Source organism: Seriola aureovittata, chromosome 15 (assembly GCF_021018895.1).
Source record: "Seriola aureovittata isolate HTS-2021-v1 ecotype China chromosome 15, ASM2101889v1, whole genome shotgun sequence".
Taxonomy (NCBI): Eukaryota; Metazoa; Chordata; class Actinopteri; order Carangiformes; family Carangidae; genus Seriola; species Seriola aureovittata.
In genome coordinates this window covers 7,438,200-7,455,472 of record NC_079378.1, presented here as the reverse complement: position 1 = coordinate 7,455,472, position 17,273 = coordinate 7,438,200, and the positions used below count along the sequence as shown (strand labels likewise).

Genomic DNA, 17,273 nt, shown 5'->3' with positions numbered 1-17,273 from the left:
CACATTTACTTTATTATCTTTGGAAAGAGTCTGAAACATCTGTTAGACTTTTAAGTAGTAGCGATATCTTCTGGAGTGTTTGTGAAAATAAGCAGTTGCTTTGTAGAGCTGCACCACAGGCTGCTATTGTTGGAAGTGAATAAAAGCGCTGTATTGGAGCTAATCAAACACCAATGTATGCTTGATCAACATGACAAATCAAAACTTCTTCTTGCCTTCTTCCTTTTTATCCCATTTCCAGGAGGCAGTGGCCCAGTGGAGTGTTCGGCGGCAGCTCAGAGAGCGAGGTCCAGACGCTGCTCAACATCTACTTCCGCCACCAGACGCTGGGCCAGACGGGCACCATCGCCCTGGTTGGCTCCCGCCAGGACCTCAGCCTGATCTGCTCCAAGCTGTTGGAACTCAACGGGGAGATCCGCGACATGATCCGCCGCGCCCAGGGTTACCGGGTTGTCACAACCTACCTCCCCGACTCCAGCGTGTCCGGGACCAGCCTCTGACAGGACCTCAGGAGCCCCCCGCCCCCTCCTTCCCCACCCTTACCTCTCCCATCACTGCAGCCATTGACCCTTCAGAAACCTCCACCTCCACATCCCTCGCTGCCGTCTCAGCATGCTCTCACAGAGGAGGCCCAGCACCCACATACCTGGCCATTGCCTCCTCCTGTGTGTCTGCTGCCCCGGCTGCACAGCTCCAGACAGATACATGCCTACCGCCCTGCACAACACTAGATCCAGAAGCACATTTAGACCATGACCCAAACCATTCTCTGCTCTCCTCATCCTCCACTGTAGACTCTGATGGCTCTTGGCTTGATTTCCCCAAACCCCCGGACCTGTTCTCTACACACAGCTGCTCTAACACACCAGATTTTACACTGCCGCACACACAAGAGCCGAGGAGGAGCTGTCTTGAGGAGAACACTAATCTTTATTGTCCTTTCAGAGGACATTCATCACACAGTTCACCACTGTCACATTCACACAAACACCTGATATCATCTCTCACATCTAACACGCTCCCGACTGTCGCCTCAGAACCCACCTTGCTTACACACTCTGACACAAACGCGTCGCCCATCCCCCCTCAGGGCTCCCATCTCCCCCATTTCCCCCGCTCTCCATACAAACACTCAAGCCTATGCTCAGTTCTTCACCCAGGCCATGACGCAGTCTTAACCCGTGGCCCTGCTCCATCTTCATCTCTTCTTCCTCCCCCACCTCCCCCTCCCTGTCCCACCAGCCCAGGAGAGGCTGCAGCATGGGGCTGTTGTTGCTCCCTTGGTGGAGCTGCCATGCCCTTATCTCGCTACCTGGGGAAGGTGGGGCACGCCACCCTGCCCCTATTGAAAGTAGGGGGGCTCCTGAATGCTGAACCATCGGACGTCCAGACCTAAGACATCAAACTCACCACGACAGAGCCTGGACCTCTGTGAATCCAAATACCTGAAACTAACTATTCCTGACTGACTCTTAGATCTTTGTATCTATGAAAAAAAAAAAGGAGATGATATGCCAGATACCTGGAGTTGTTTTAAGGACGTAAATCATGTCCCAGATATAATTGGACGTGTCACTGAACCCACTGGATATAACAACTGCTGTACGTTGATAAAGATGACCTGATGTGATTCTATCTAAGCACGAGCTTCGCTTAACAGCTACATGTTGTGAAATCGATGTGCTCCTAGTTTAAGTCCTGCTTGATGGTCATCATTCAGCATCTAACCTGTTCTGCACCTGAGGACCTGTGAAGGCATTTAGCTCAGATTTCTAACTCGCTTCCCAGAGGAACTCAAGACCTGATTGAACTTGATTGACTGTTGCTGCCTCCTTTCAGGAAGGACACAGTTTGCTGGTAGTATCACCAGAAACAGTGAGGAAACTACCCGTGGCACTACATAAAATCACTGGTAGAGTTTTCACTATTGCACTAAATGGAGTTTTGGTATTAGTTTTTAAAAGAAAATGTTACAGAAATGCAGTTATGTTACTGTTAGTTTTGTTACTGTGAGAGAAAAGGCTGTCGCTTTTACTGAGAAGGAAGAGCCAAAATCTGGAGGAACTTTTCTCTCCTTTTGTGTCTACTGTTTTGAGACCTCCAACCTCTGGAGGAAACTGTGCAATGCATGACCCAGTTGAATGCTTTCTACTGTACACTAGTGTCTCCTTTTGCTCCCTACAAAGTCTGACCTCTCCAGACTGACTGAAAGACTGATTGAGAAAGACCGGATGCAGAATATTCAAGCGCAATTCCTTATGCTGCCCTTGCTCCGTTTATATTCTGTATCAGTGAACCAGCTTGTCCTCCGACTACTGTTGTAAACATTGGTAGACAAATCATGCCATTATCTGTGCGCGGCACACACTCCTCTGTGGCTAGTTGGAGCATCATTAGTGAGTGTGCACACTGTATATCTCTCAACTGTCCTACACTGTAACACTTTGACCTTCTGTGTTCACATGCCAAGAGGATGGTGCATGTACACACTCAAATATTTCGTCTCCGTCTGTATACTGTTGATAGTTATGGGCACACAACCATAGTCGCATATGTTTGTGTGGTTTGTAGTTACCTTACATGTAAGGGAATGCTGACATTCAGCACTCATTGTTGATGTTCAAAACAAAAACTCGTGCTACTACTGAAGTCGAACACTTCCTGTCGTCAGCCCTTTTTGTGACTCATTTCCCCTCTGGCAGTCATTTGCCCCTTTGCTGTACAGATGTCTTTTTCCTATTTATATCTTATCAGCTATAAATCACTCATTTGACTTAGGTTTTATATTGTTGTTTGTTCTCTCAAATCAAACTGCCATGCATGCATCTTCTGTGTACTGTATGGAGTGTTGGAAATATTTATTAACAAAAATCATATTTTATCTGAAAGATACGTTTGTATGAGGTACAAAAGGGAGCTTTAAGCTCATGCGGGTATGTTGTTTTTTTTCCCTTGTGTGTGGGAGAACGTGTGTGTGCATGCCAAACAAGAAATTGCACATTTTTAAAAGCTTTTTAGATGAAGACTGTAGTTGTTTTTTTTCCACCTTGTAAATACTTTTACAGCCTTTGTGAAGTTGTTTTGAGTTGATGCTCTGTACAAGTCGGTGTCAAAGTAAAGACATATCAATTATTTCTTGTGTGTTTCACTTAAAACCCTTGCGCACTATAAAATGTTTAAGTTGGATATGCAATTTAATATTCTTTAACATGCTGGCTAAGTGGTGCAGTGGTTAAAACGGTTGCCTCACCCAATGTCAGCTGGGATTTTGTTGATTAGGATAAGATGAAAGTTGCCTGCATTCAAGCAGCACGGGTCAAACCAAGCTCTGGAGGATTATATGTAACACATCAAGATCTTAAACGAAGGTGTGTAAATTCAATCATTTACAGGAATTTCATGTTTGAGGTGCAATATGTTTATTTCATGCACTTTTTTCTTCTTGCAAAAATTATTTTCATGTTTAGTTAAGCACCAGGATTAAAGGGGGGAATCAAAGAAAGCTAGTTTTGAGACGTTTTCTCAAACAACCAGAGACTCAGCTACTCGCTGGCTGGAGAATAAGTGAATCTCTTTCAGTCTGTTACTGGAGGCAGCTTCCATTCATGACATGTACAGGTAACTACATGTCTGCTGACATGTGTGACATTGGCCTCAACCCTTAGTGCCAAATGCCATCAGATCTACATGAGGAATGGGTCACTTCCAGACCAGAGCGAACACCTTGGGGAGCTCAGACAATGTATTTGAAGCTGTAGGTGGCGTCGCAGGACAGCCTCATGCCCTTGCACCGACAGCACAGATCCTGACGGTGAGGCCTCCTCATGTTAATGTGCCTCTGCTTCTTCTCACAGCTGCAGCAAGTCTGAGAGCAGCCCTGAGACAGAGGGGAGGAGGCAGGAATGTGAATCAAAGAGGCAAGAAAAAAAAAAAAAAAACAGGATATTTTAAGCTTTAAAAAGGCTGAAAAACATCAGAAACCTTTTATTGCAACATTTCTTCTTGGTGAAAGACAAGTAAATGTACCTTGCAGAGGATTGGCTCCACTCTGTAGGGGTTAAACCCCACTTGACACTTCCGGCAGAGCTGCTTGTAGTACACCTGACAAGATAAAATATTACCCTGATTCAATACAACTGTAAACATGAGGTAGTGCATGTCAATCGTACGCTGTAAAAAATAGCAGAACACTTACCTTACTGGTACCAGAGATGCACCATACATAAGCACTCTCCCACCGGATGTTGCACTTCTTGCAGTGGAAAAAGCCATACCTCTGCTCCAGGAACTGATATTAAAACAAAAAGGGAAATTTTATGAGATCATTTGTGCAGAGAAAGTGCACAGGATTATGATGTGTGATGGTGTCTCATACTGAACAAAACAAACAAACCTTCATGGTCAGAAACAAGGCCGGATTAACTGACACAGGGAATCCTATTTATGTATCCCATTTATACCACCTTATATTTCTTTCATACCTTGTGTATGTCTCTTGTTGAAATGTGCTATAAATGATAAAGGCCTCAGGGTGGGTCTATATTACCTGTATGTCCTGAAGAGGCTGTCTGCATGAAATCTCATTTTAAGACCTTCATGAGCTGTTTTGTTCTTCTGTGTTGCAAAATTGCCATAAATTACCACACACACACTTTTAGGTTACACCAGGGTAGTATTCCAATGTATGCACATAGTTTAAGGGAAGCAGGATGCCAGGGGCCTGGAAGCAGGCTCATCGTGGTCGGAGCCCCAATAAAGTTTCACTGTGGGCAATTCTGCAGCTTTGGTTTTTCATGAGTCTCTCACGGGAAGATGGGATTAGTTAACACAGTGGAAATTTGAACGCAGTGAGTGCGTGTTCTCTTTGATACAGAAACCCACCTGAAAGTTGGAGCCCTTTGAAGCCTGGCGGAAGGTTGTGTTCACTGTGTCCTCACCGCTGTGATCCGCCTCTGCATCCTTGTCAGACTCGGCTTGTTCGGCGGCTTCAGCTTCTCCTTCACTTCCTCCTTCGACGTCGCCGCCGAGTTTCCGCGGGAAAATCCTGCGGTCAAACACCGGCGAGTAGATGGAGACGGGCCTCAGGAAGCGGAGGTTGCACACCGGCGGTGTGTTGTACGGCGCCCTCACTCCCGCTCTGAACAGATCCGGGCTTTTGGGAGACTTCCAGGACGCAGGAGGATGGTCGCTTTCCAGGCCGAACAGCGTCTTGGGACCCAGCGAGCACTGGACGATTTTATCCACTTTGGCGTTCACCTGCACGCCGCACTCTCTGGTGTTGGCTTTCTTGAGCGGAGGGGGTAACCCGGGGTTGACTTGGGACAGGATGGCCTTGCAGAGCTCCAGATAGTTGAGGCCCTGGGGGGTCATGAAGCGGCCCTCTCGCTTCCCCCAGGTGCTGCCAGGAGCTGGGGGAGCGCAGACCGCGTTACCATAGACGTTGACTGGTGGAAACGTGGACAGGAACCCCTCCATCCTGGAGCCATGAAACCAGTCCAAGTTCTTCCTGCTGAGATTTATACACTTGCCTTTTTGAAGCACTAATTAGTTAATTGAAAACAGGGGCGTGTGAGCTTTAATTGAGCTGCCATGTACTAAAATATTAAGAATTATTCAGCTACAACAGGTTTTTAAATGGTAAGGCATATGATATCATATATTGTGTCATCATTAAATGTGCTACTGACCCACAGAGACACAACGAGCTCCTTCATAGAAAATGAGAGGCATATGTCCTGTGTAAAAAAACAAAATGTTAAATGTTGAATAATAATTATATTTAATTACAATTTCATGTAGCCTAATTGGATTTCATTTTTTTGTTTATTTCCTTTTTTTTAATTCTTTTCCCATAAATATAAATAGCTAAAAGTTCACTGCTGAAACCGTTGGTAATGTGTCTGCAGGCCTGAACGTCAAAGAGCTTTAACAAAATATGCTTTGAAGCTAATCTTTCAAACGTATTATACTCAAAATGAGCAAAATATTGAATGTCTTAGTTTTCTGCAGTACAGTATACAGTGCAAATCCGAAAGATTATATTGGAGCTCCCCCTATAGCTCATGTTGACCAGAGACCCATCATAAAAAGACAAAGCAAGCAGCTGATCTTTGAGACATTTATGCCTTTTAGTTTGAGGTTCTATAAAACAGTTTGGCAAGAAGATCTAAGTAGTTTAAAGTCAAGTGGCTTTTTCAGGAAAATCAGTGATAGCAGATAACATTGAAGAGGAACAGATGTTCTTGCATGGGAAAGTGCTATATGTATGAATAGGTTAGCAGGGCAAGGAGAGGGGGAAATGAATGGCTTCATAGTAGTCTAAAACGCGTGTGAGAAAAGGCTGCATGAATAGAGGCACAGTGACTTGATAAAATACCCTTTAATAGGCAGAGACACCTTTAAAAATATGAATAGCAGTATCGAGAAGCAGCTAATGGATTATAAAGATAGTTCACACAGAGGAAACATGAATGTCATCCTAATGAGAACATTATGTTTTTGTGACCCTATTTCATTTATGAGATCATTTTTCACACGGAAAAAAACTCATTTGAAACACAGCCTGCTGCTGCGTTTGGGTGCTGTCGGAAAACTGGGCTTTCAATTTTAGAGCGAAAGAACAGAACCCAAAAAGGCAATAAAGGCAACTGTCAAAATGGTACTTGTCCAAGATGTGTTTGCTGTAAACACTATTATTTATTATTTATTTATTATTATTATCCATATCAGTGTATCAGTGTTTAACTTATAGGCTACAGTGTAACTTGCACATTTTTACAAGGATAAGTAAAATATCATTTCTGAACGCTGCATTTCTGAATTTACGTAATATCAAGGAAATAGTATTTACTAGTCTGGTTTTTATTAGATAAGATATAAGATCTTCAACGGGTTATAGCTTAAAACACACCTGTAATCCACATTCTGAGCAGCACTGGATAAAAAAAACTTTACATGATATGAACAACTTTATTTATAAACTAGAGAAGGGGAATGACATACATTTGTTACACATACATCACTTGTTTTCGTTTATGAATGTGATATTTCCCTAGCAGACAAAGAATTTTATACAGTCATCAATATAACAAAACCATGTACTGTGACAAACGAATGTATTTGTTTTTTTGTCTTTTTTTTGGAATAGCAACAGTTCAAAAACATGTTACACTGAGTCAGTTTAAATTTACAAAATGAGCAATTATATTATTCTCCCTTTTTATCAAATTGTACATCTCCTGTCAGATATTTTCATGCGAATATTATCAGTGTTAGACTAATCTGTCAATTAAGTAAAATTAGTGTTTATAAATCCAATAATATTAAAATATTACATGAATTTGTAATTATGTTATGAAGTAACAGGATAATACGAGCATCACCTGAAGGGCCCATAGACCTACAAGGACTCGCTCTATAGGTGGCGCTGTACCCTCATTGATGGTTCGTACCCATGGGCACTGGATCCACACATATTGGCGCCATTTTGGAGCTAGGAGGGGGAAGAGAGCTGCAGAGGAGGACACGATTGATCACAATTCACCGTAACAGGTAAGAAAATGCACAAATAAGCAAATCCTTTTGATTCAAATGTAGCGGTATTTTCAGGCACTGCTGCAAAAACGAGGTACAACCCAGGATTTATCAGCGGAGTAGCCAGGTTTCCAGCGCGAAGAGGTGAAGAGCAGCCCGCCTTGCTCGCCTGTGTTCTCGGCAGCCGTGTCCCGATTCACGGCGCTGGTTGACCTGGTCCTGCGGCGCAGAATGGCTAGCTAGAGAAATACGAGCCCATTCGCTAGACTCAATGTCCGGACAGAATGAGCAAACAACGGCCCGACTTGGTTGTATGATTGCGGTCAGGATAACGATATAACAGTGGATAGCCGGGGTGTTTTGTTCAGTGTAACGTTGCTATCTGTCCGCCCTCTGTCACTGAGATTGCTGCTGCTGTTGCTAATGTTAGCTCCGTTATGCTAGCGAGATGTGCATACCAGCTAGCTGGCTAACTGCAGCTAACTAGATTAGCCGCGGTTAACATTATAGCAACAAGGAGCCCGGCTACACCACAGTCCCTGGCCTTGACATGCTGTTGTACCATAACAATAAGACCCACCATTCATACAATGTTTTCCTCTGTGTGTTAACTCACATTAACTTTACCGTGGAAATAAATTGCACTTAACGCTAATAGAAATGTAGCGGCTGCTCGGGTGTAACATTATTTCGCTGTGGCTCATAGCATTGCTTTTTATTGCAGATATATCGTCTCGTAGCGTAAATGGTTTATTTAGTGGTTGATCGGCTGTGTAACTGATCCATTTACCAGATATCGGGTGAATATTTTACTTTTTCTAACGAGGGCCCTTTGTTATTGAAAGCAGCACACCTGGTATCCTGTACAGTTATTGTTATAATATCTATACAACGTTTGCTAACAACAAAAGGATTTGAGAGAAAGAGTTGCGGCAATAAAAACCACAAAGACAGGAGGAGGTCTGTCATAGATTAGGGAACGCATGGTATTTTATACACTGAGTCAGTTGTCAGTGCATTTGTTTTGACAGCTATCAGCCTGTGGTTATTGATTATTGTGGATTGGCCAACGGATCACAGGCTATGAAAAGGCAGAAATATATGATTAATTAGTTGGATTTCGGTTATTAGAAAGTTGTTTCTTTGGAATATTTTATTATATGACAAGCAGTTCCATTTAAGATAACTTAAAAAAAAAAAAACTAAAAAAAAACAAAATTGGATTTGTATGCTGGCCAAATGAAATTATTGTGATTGTACACACATTTTCGTGTTTATAATCTTTTTTTAAATTGGTGTGCACAAAACCACATGTCATGAACTAGTGTATTATCAGGAGTGTCTCTGTAGCAGTTCTGGTCTAAGTTGATTTTTGTCATTTGTTTGGTGCTGAAGTCCTTCAGCTTCACTTTTGTCCACAAAAAGGAAAAAAGGAAAACTTAGAAAAATATGTTTGGTCAGAGTCTCTGCAAAGCCTCACTGGTCTTTAGTTGTGTTTCTCTGTGAATGTTTGTGTTGAATGGATACAGAGGGAAACAATGACTGCACTGCCTAGTAAACGTAGGCATGTGATTCGGCAGTGTTGTCTGTTTGTAGATGACATGTCATATGGCTTTCCTTGCTGTGCAGCTTATATGGAGGTTTACTCCAACTTCACTGTCTCATTCTCATAACCCTTGGACTTCCCACTTCCTCATTCACTCTTTCATTGTTATGCCTGGCTGGTCTTCTGTGGTTCAGATTTGGCAGAGACATGCTCCAGTAAATTTTGTCTATTTTATGTCATCTGGGGAAAACTGGACTCATTGCCAGTGCTTCCCTTTTCAGTGGGTTTCCCTCACTTTGTGTTTGTATGAGTGTCTATATGGAGTTTGTTAGAACCAGCTGGTGTCCAGTCCTCCCTCTGCTTGCTGCCAGTCCTACTTTTTCCCTTGATCACCCACAGGGTTAAAAACAGGGATGTCTTTGTCAGGGTTCAGACTAGGTTAGGAGAACTGCTCTGACTCCTCACATTTCTGCTGGCAGCTGTGTTAAAGGCCTAACGTGGGGAGAGCAGAAGCAGCAGACAGATAGAAACCCCTCGGTGGGGGGGATAAATGTGTTTGACTTTGATAAACCAGTAATGAGTTGAAAGTAGCCCATGTTCAAGAGGTTTAGTGAAGGGTAAAGCGTGCCCGCGTGTATTTGCTGCTGCTTCTTAAAGTGAAAATTTCCCTGGTGGATGGTACCCAGACAGACCCCCTAAGTTGAGAAATACTCTACTCTGATTGGCTGCCATGGCTCTCTCTGTGTGTCAGTGTGGTGGACGGAGAGAGAGATGGACTCAAATTTGGCAGCAGCTGTGGGGTGGAACAGAAGGTCAGAATCAAGCAATTTGGCAGCTGGCCAGTGTCCAGTGTGTGCATTTGGCCCCTCTTGCGTGTCTGTGTTTTATAAAAGCTCAAGTACAGCTGCAGAAAATTGTTGTGTTGTGATTAAAAACTCAGTATTGCAGTCTGGACTCTAAATCAAACCCAGAAAGCACTTTTGTCAGATGGCAGACCTACTGACCCAGACTACTTCACAATAATCAATTCTCCTTCAGTGATAAAAGCAACATAATTTACAAGAAGTTGCAAACAAGGCTGTAGTTACAGAAGTCCATCTGTTCATTCATTTAAAGCATTTAGTAACAGAATATATGCAGTGATGGTTTTTTTGAAAAGTAGCATAACCTTGTTTTGACGAGTCCCCTGACAGAGGTGGATTACGTGGAGTGAGATAGTGGAGCAGGGCTGAGAACATGTTCAGCTGATGCATTCCACATTTCAGACAATTTGAATACATTACCAGTGAAAGCATGTAAAGTGCCAAAGCTGTCATGCAGACAAAATGAAAATGTGACAGAATTTACCTTGTGGCAAGTGCTGCCTTTGCACTGCAGTTCTAAACTTCACAGACATCCAGGACAGGGTGATGGATCCGCCTGTGTCCAGTCGCTGTCTTTTCATTTTCCTTAACTGTCGTCCATCTGTCATTTAGGATATATCAGACGCCACGTCTCGGTTTTGACAATACTTGGAGAAGTAATGCATTTCACAACTTTTTTCTGTGGGATTGCACCAGTTCACAGCATTATTATACAGTTATATCAGAGGAGTCAAAATGTTAGGTAAGATTGAGTCAGAGATGGCATGTTTGTTACTGATTGAAATTGAAGAATGCTGCCTGAATTGCACATTCTTGTACAAATCAGGTGCAGATTTTTTTTTATTAAGATACTGAGCAAGACAGTGTAGCAGCCAGATAATAAAAACAAAAAAAAATGAAGTAAAGCAATTTAGGGTTCAGATTGTTCTAATTTTCCACAGGCCGACGTGACCTCTTCTGGTCTTGTTTTATGAGACCAACAGTCAAAAACCTAAGAATATTTAGTTTACCATAATGAACGTGAAAGAAAAGCATAAATCCTCACAAATGTGAGAAAATAGAATAAGTAAGTGTTTTTGTTTTTGCTTAAAATGACCAAAAAAGGTTCTTTTATCAGAGTAGTTAACTTAAGCAGATTAACTTGTCGATCGAGAAATAGATCAATTAGCATTTTCTTGCGGATCTAAAGCTTTTGCCTGTAAATCTGAATTTAAAAAAAGCACTGTTATAATTTCTCAACTGAAGCTATGTATTTGTCACATTGTCTGAAAAGAACACTGAGTTACACAAGTCTACAATTAGAAAACTGTAAGACTCATGAAATTAGGACAGAAATGGAGCTGGTTAACAATTTGGAAATGGGAAAGGCAAGGTACACAAATATGTGTTTTTAAAAAAAACCCTCTACAACCCAATAATGGTCATGAAGTTGGTATTTCTTGGGAGCTGTTTTTAACTTTCAGTAGTGCCCCACCAAAAGTAATAAATGTATTTTAAACACATTCTTTCCACATGTTCAATACCCAAAACAACACACACTCAGTTTTTGTGTGTGCTACACCATGCAAGCTCAGTATGGCGGAGGCCAATGCTTAACACCTCAGCTCACCAATATCCTGTATGAAACCCTGTAGTCCATGTCACAGTGCGGTTGCTCAGTGTTTGCACTTTAACAATGTGGTGTTTGGACAGACCTACAAAGATCTTAAGGTAAACCATGATTATTTAACCGGCCATCCGATTTCACCACCGATGGCGTGGATATGGATAATGATATAACTTAACTCAAAGAAAGAGATCCCAGTAATAATTAATCTATGAAATGTAAAATTGCAGTCTCCCAGAACCAAAGGTGATATTCAGTTTACCACCGTACATGGGGACCAAAAATAGCAATTTCTCACATTTGAGAAATTGATAGGATTTTTTTCTTTCAAGGAAATAATTGGCAGACTAATTGATGAAAATAATAGTAATGATACTAACTTGTGTTAGTTGCAGCCCTTCTTAAGATATTAATGGTATTTGCAGAAAAGTTTAACTTGGAGACTCAGACGATCACATTAATCACGGCTCCTCTAGTTCACATACCAACGTGTCCTTGGCCAAGACACTGACTGAGCCCCAAATTTCTGCGGATGGCCAGGCCAGTGCCATGCATAGTATCTTGATGACATTGCTGGGTGTGTATATGTGTGTGTGTATGATCGAAAGCCAAATTGTGCTTTGGATAATCATATTGAATAACAAAACCGCAGTCGACATGTAGTTATTTAGTGCACACAGTGTGCACACACCAACTTCAGGATTTAATAATCCTTTTAAAATGACCATTTCTCACCAGCTGTTTTGAGATGTAATGGTCAGACATAAGCCGTTGGGGTTAGCGTTAATTCTGAAAAGACTGTGTCTCAGCTTTAGACAAACTACCGGTGTAATATCTTTGATGAAAATCAGACATTTTTTTTCAATGCACCGATTGTGTACTGACATGCGATTTGCAGATATACTTACTATTATGTCATTTAGGCAGAACGAGTATAATAATATATGTCCATGGCTCGTTAGCTGTCTTCCACTGACAAGACATGGCATTAGCGTGAGCAAGCTTTGTGGATAACTAATTTAGCAACAGATAAACTGCAAGCATGTGTTTTATATCAGCTGTCAGTGCTATACTGACAAAGGAGAAAATGACAGAGTTGTTGTTCATTTATTCATTAGAGCTGTCTCACTGACTGTTTCACAAATAAACGTAAGATTAAGTTAAATTAAGCTATAGCCTACAAGACTGACAACTGCTGTCAGACTAATTTACACCCAGGGAGACGTGAGGGTGGGCATGGCTTATCATTCAAACAACGTATTATACTTGAAACCGAGCACCTGTCCTTGAAGACAAGACACACATCCACAAACGCAGACTCCGTCCTGCGCTCAGCTGAGCTGTGATGCATTTGCCGGCCTCTGTGATTTAATATATTGTCAATGTATCGGTCGGACTCTAGTAGATGATAACTGGCTCCATCATCTATTCTGAGTCACAACAGTTCTGTGAGCTGTGATTTGAACAGTTGAGGAAACTAGCATGAACTGACCAAGATAGGCAATGTAGTTATCAGTTGCAAAATATCAGACTCCGTTCAGCACACTTCCCTCTGTTACACTCAGAGCTCCTTGGGAGAACCCTTGACTTCAAACCTCGTTGCTGTAATTAATACATTGCTGTATTAAATGCTGACGTTTTATGCACCCCTACTATACTGTAGTTCACCATGTCGACTCTTGTATATTCATGAACTATGAGTCAGGCTTTAGTTTGTCTGACAAAAAGAGATGTAGGAGTAAAAATGAAGTCATATTTGTGGGTGGACATATTTGCCTTTTTAAATGCCTTTTAATGGACAAAAAGCATTGGTGCGGTGAGACAGGTCAGTTTAGAAGCCATTGCCAAATAGCAGTGTGAAGTGCAGCATGATTATTTATCTGGCCGTGAGTAATGCGCACATTTTTTATCATGCGAATGCCCCAAACATGAATTGTGTGTAATCCTTGACATGCTAGTGGCCATGGTAATGAAAAGTGGAACATGATGATAGCAGTAGCTCACAATGAAAAGACTACTCTCGGCATACAGAAATTACGTACTCGTATAAAGCTATTACTGTGCTGTGAATACCTTGCTGAATATTTCAGAGGTTGCTGTATTGCAAACTTCTTTTGAAGTATTAAAAAGATTTGCCTTGGGTTCCACATAGTTAACAACATGCTTTTTTAAAATTTTTATTTATTTTTTGGTTGAGGCACAGCAGTTCTTTCAAGCTTTTCACACCTGTTTCTGTTCTGTCTCACCTTCTTTCTTTCTCTCAGGTGGTGGAATTACAAACATTATTCTTTCTCTCCTCAGGCAGTGAAGAGCTAAAGAGGATGGCTCACTCTAAAGCTCGAGCCACAGACGGGAAGGTGACCTACCCTCCGGGGGTCAAGGAGATCTCTGATAAAATCTCCAAAGAGGAAATGGTCCGCAGGCTCAAGGTCAGTGTCTTTATCCTGTTCTGCTTCAATTATTAGTAGTGATATTTAAGTTTTATTTTAAGATTTAAAAATTGAGATGTTTTTGTTTTGATTCATATTGATCTTACCTATTTGTAAATCACCAGAATTAATGTCACTGATGAATTATTGAAATAATTTTTTTTTTTTTTTTTAAGTCGTTTTTGTCTTTGCATGGTGCAACAGAACAAACTGAAAGCTATGGAGGGATTTTAAACTTCATTGTCTTACATTGATGGTACACCTAAGTTAGATGAACAGACGAGCTAATCAGCCAACCCGGCCACTAAAATAGCGGCACTCAAACTCGGGGATGGGTCACTGCACGGGGAGCGTGGACGACCTGGGGAAAAATATGGAGTGAAACAAAGACGTAGCTAAGGGGTTTATAGCAATGATAGTGCTGAAATTAAACTTAAATTGGCTGATGTTTTTGGAAATATGACTCTTGATATACATATAGTTTCTAGAAGTATATGATTCAACTTTTCCCATGGTCAAGTCTTCAAAAAAGAGTAGAGTAGTTGAATAAAAATCACTATTCACATTGAATCGGCACCCAAGTATGGTGATAGTATCAAATCGGGAGATAACCATATCGTCCCAGCCATGTTGATAAGAAAAATGTCAGTTTAGGGGGAGTGAACTTTTTGGTCTTCTTAAGGTGGAATGTGCCAGAAAAAGTTTGAGAACTACAGCACTAATCTCTGGCACCTGCTCTCCCCATTTAATATCCCTCTCTGCTCCTCCAGATGGTTGTGAAGACCTTCATGGACATGGACCAAGACTCTGAGGAAGAGAAGGAGCTGTACCTGAACCTAGCGCTTCACCTGGCCTCAGACTTTTTCCTCAAACACCCAGACAAGGATGTGCGCTTGCTAGTGGCCTGCTGTCTAGCAGACATATTCAGGATTTACGCCCCAGAGGCGCCTTACACCTCCCCAGACAAACTCAAGGTACAGTGAAGAAGATTTTGCTCGAGCACATGAAACTAAATACTGCAAAATTACATCACTCCGATTCATTAGAATTGCTCACTATTTCAATTACATAACCTTCTTGCTTTTCCTTGTTGGAGTATTCATGTAACAGAAACTGATGAACTGTATTGCATTTTCATTTGCCAACTTTTGTGTAAGTTGGCTTGAAACTTGTTCGGCATTTGGCTGGAGACTTGACATGACTCCCACCTTTTTTACAGAGCTTCTAAACACAAGCTTTTTGTCAGACAGAAACAAATCGGCATTCATTGTTTGTGTTTCTTTCTTGTCTCCAGGACATTTTCATGTTCATCACCAGACAGCTCAAAGGACTTGAGGACACCAAAAGCGCTCAGTTCAACAGATACTTCTACCTGCTTGAGGTGTGTGACTGTGTGTGTATGGATCAGTGGCAGGGTGGAAGTTTGATCACATTTCATTGAATTCAAATACAGTTTTGAATCTGCTGACTGAATCTGAATCCTTTAGAATCCCTCATCTAATCCTTTAACATTGTCAAGTATCTACAGTTACAAGTAACTAAAACATCTCTAATCCCCTTTTGTTGGCTGAGAGGGAAGAAACTTTTTCGGGTGGCAGCCTAATGAGTACTGACAACCTGTAGCTACAAAGTGAAAACACAATGAGAAGTGGAAGGTTTTAAGTGTTGATTAAATGTGAACACATTGAAGTAACCGCCGTAGCCCACTTTGTACCCTGCTTTTTTTCCACCAGTGATTTGATCCAAATGCTGGAGTACTATTACTATTATACTACTATTAAGTTCATGAGCTTAAAATATTAATATGACATTCATAAAAGTTTACTGAGAGATTTTCTTGAAAATGCTGTGATGTGATCTGATTCATCTGAGGAAGAGAACTTCAAAAACAGTCCACTTTCTCTTGTAGAGGATGTGTGAGTGTTGTGTCTTTTCACATGCTAGTTTTCAGAGGGCACATTAAGTTTCATTTTGTCCATCAGAGAATTCGCAGTAATTTGTGACAGCTAATACAGTCTGCCACCAGTGATACTTGCCATGATACTTAGTGAAACAGTCAGCGCTGGGTAAAATAAGAAGCCGCCTACCCAAATGTTTTCTCCATTGCTCATTGCTAATAAAAAATTTAAAAAAACTTCGAGAGATAAAAGGTTTGATAAGAGATTTGGTAGCGTTGGACTTGGAAATCTGAGTAGTTGGCCAATTTGGAGCTGACTATCGTAACCCAATCTGAATGAGCTGCTGCACTGAGTAATGTTTAATGAAGAAGACTCAGAAAAGCAGGGCTTATTGAAGCCTGTCTTGAAGTCCCCTTCCACTTAAAAATTTGTTTTCCTTGTTACTTCATTTACATGTTTGAGCATGACTAGGTACGTTTATGTGGAGCTTAATAATCTGATTATAAATGGTTTAAATGTCCAAATGGAATAAAATGCTCTCCATATATACACCTCAGTCAGAATAAACGGATCCAAACTGACAAATTTATATCGGTTTCAGAGGGCAAGTTTAAACCTTTTCATAAATTAATTAAAGAATAAATTGTACTATGTAAACGATTTAACCTGATTACTTGATGCAGTATTCATAACTTTTGCACAGGTTACACAGCTGTTTCGATTAAATGTGTTAGCACATATAAACACCAGACTGTATTAAAGAAAGATATAGTTTAATACTAGAAGGCTGGTTCACATTTAGCTGAAAAGGGAAAGTCTGTTGTGGTCGAATATGCAATTTGGACAGGTATGATGTAGAAACTTGAAGCCTTCAGCCCACATACACTGAGTGTGAACATTTAAAGAAGTGGGTGGCTTTTTAAATAGATTATATCTGAAACAAATTATTATTACAATAGAGTAATTTTCTGTGCCGGGGATTATTAAGCATGAGCTGACGGTTAATCTTAAACATGAAGGATAAGTTCCATGGTAATGTAAACCCAACTTATCAAAACTTAGCCTGGCTTGACTGGTAATCTTTATGAAATACCCCTGTGGGTGAAGCCACCTGGTTCTGGGTTGGATGCAATTTGTAACAGGTTGTTTTGGTATGTAAAAGTCTCAGTACACTTGCACGAATGATGGAAATTTTGAAGGCCTTGATTAATAATTGTCTCCCTGTATTAGAAGAAATACACTGTATATAGGCCATAAAAGACTGGACTGATGTTTTATTTAATAGTTTTTAATTTCATCAGGGATATTTACTCACAAAGTTAATGTGAACAACTTAACCTGTGTAGGACTTCAGTTGGTGTATGGCTTGTTGACCCTGTGGCTCATTCTTTGTATAGA

The 17,273-nt window shown here is 41.2% G+C and overlaps 3 protein-coding genes across 4 annotated transcripts in view; 2 read left to right on the top strand and 1 right to left on the bottom strand.

Moving 5' to 3' along the window:
* Positions 1-3,132, top strand: part of fryb (furry homolog b (Drosophila)) — a 61,190-nt gene extending 58,058 nt beyond the window's left edge. For both annotated transcript variants that reach the window (XM_056398156.1, XM_056398155.1), the window contains exon 67: positions 242-3,132. In XM_056398156.1, the coding sequence (XP_056254131.1) occupies positions 242-500 (259 nt within the window). In that variant the 3' untranslated portion in view covers positions 501-3,132. The remainder of the gene's footprint in view (positions 1-241) is intronic.
* Positions 3,133-3,402: 270 nt separating this feature from the next.
* Positions 3,403-5,736, bottom strand: zar1l (zygote arrest 1-like). Its single transcript, XM_056398159.1, has 4 exons — positions 4,882-5,736; positions 4,196-4,288; positions 4,027-4,101; positions 3,403-3,877 (listed from the first exon to the last, which is right to left on the bottom strand). Exons 1-4 carry the CDS (start codon positions 5,473-5,475, stop codon positions 3,734-3,736), a joined length of 906 nt encoding a protein of 301 aa, XP_056254134.1. The 5' UTR covers positions 5,476-5,736; the 3' UTR covers positions 3,403-3,733.
* A 1,708-nt stretch (positions 5,737-7,444) lies between these two features.
* pds5b (PDS5 cohesin associated factor B) overlaps positions 7,445-17,273 on the top strand; it is a 29,551-nt gene continuing 19,722 nt past the window's right edge. The window contains exons 1-4 of the mRNA XM_056397386.1: positions 7,445-7,551; positions 13,850-13,977; positions 14,748-14,951; positions 15,272-15,358. Coding sequence (XP_056253361.1) covers positions 13,870-13,977; positions 14,748-14,951; positions 15,272-15,358 — 399 coding nt within the window. The 5' untranslated portion in view covers positions 7,445-7,551; positions 13,850-13,869. The remainder of the gene's footprint in view (positions 7,552-13,849; positions 13,978-14,747; positions 14,952-15,271; positions 15,359-17,273) is intronic.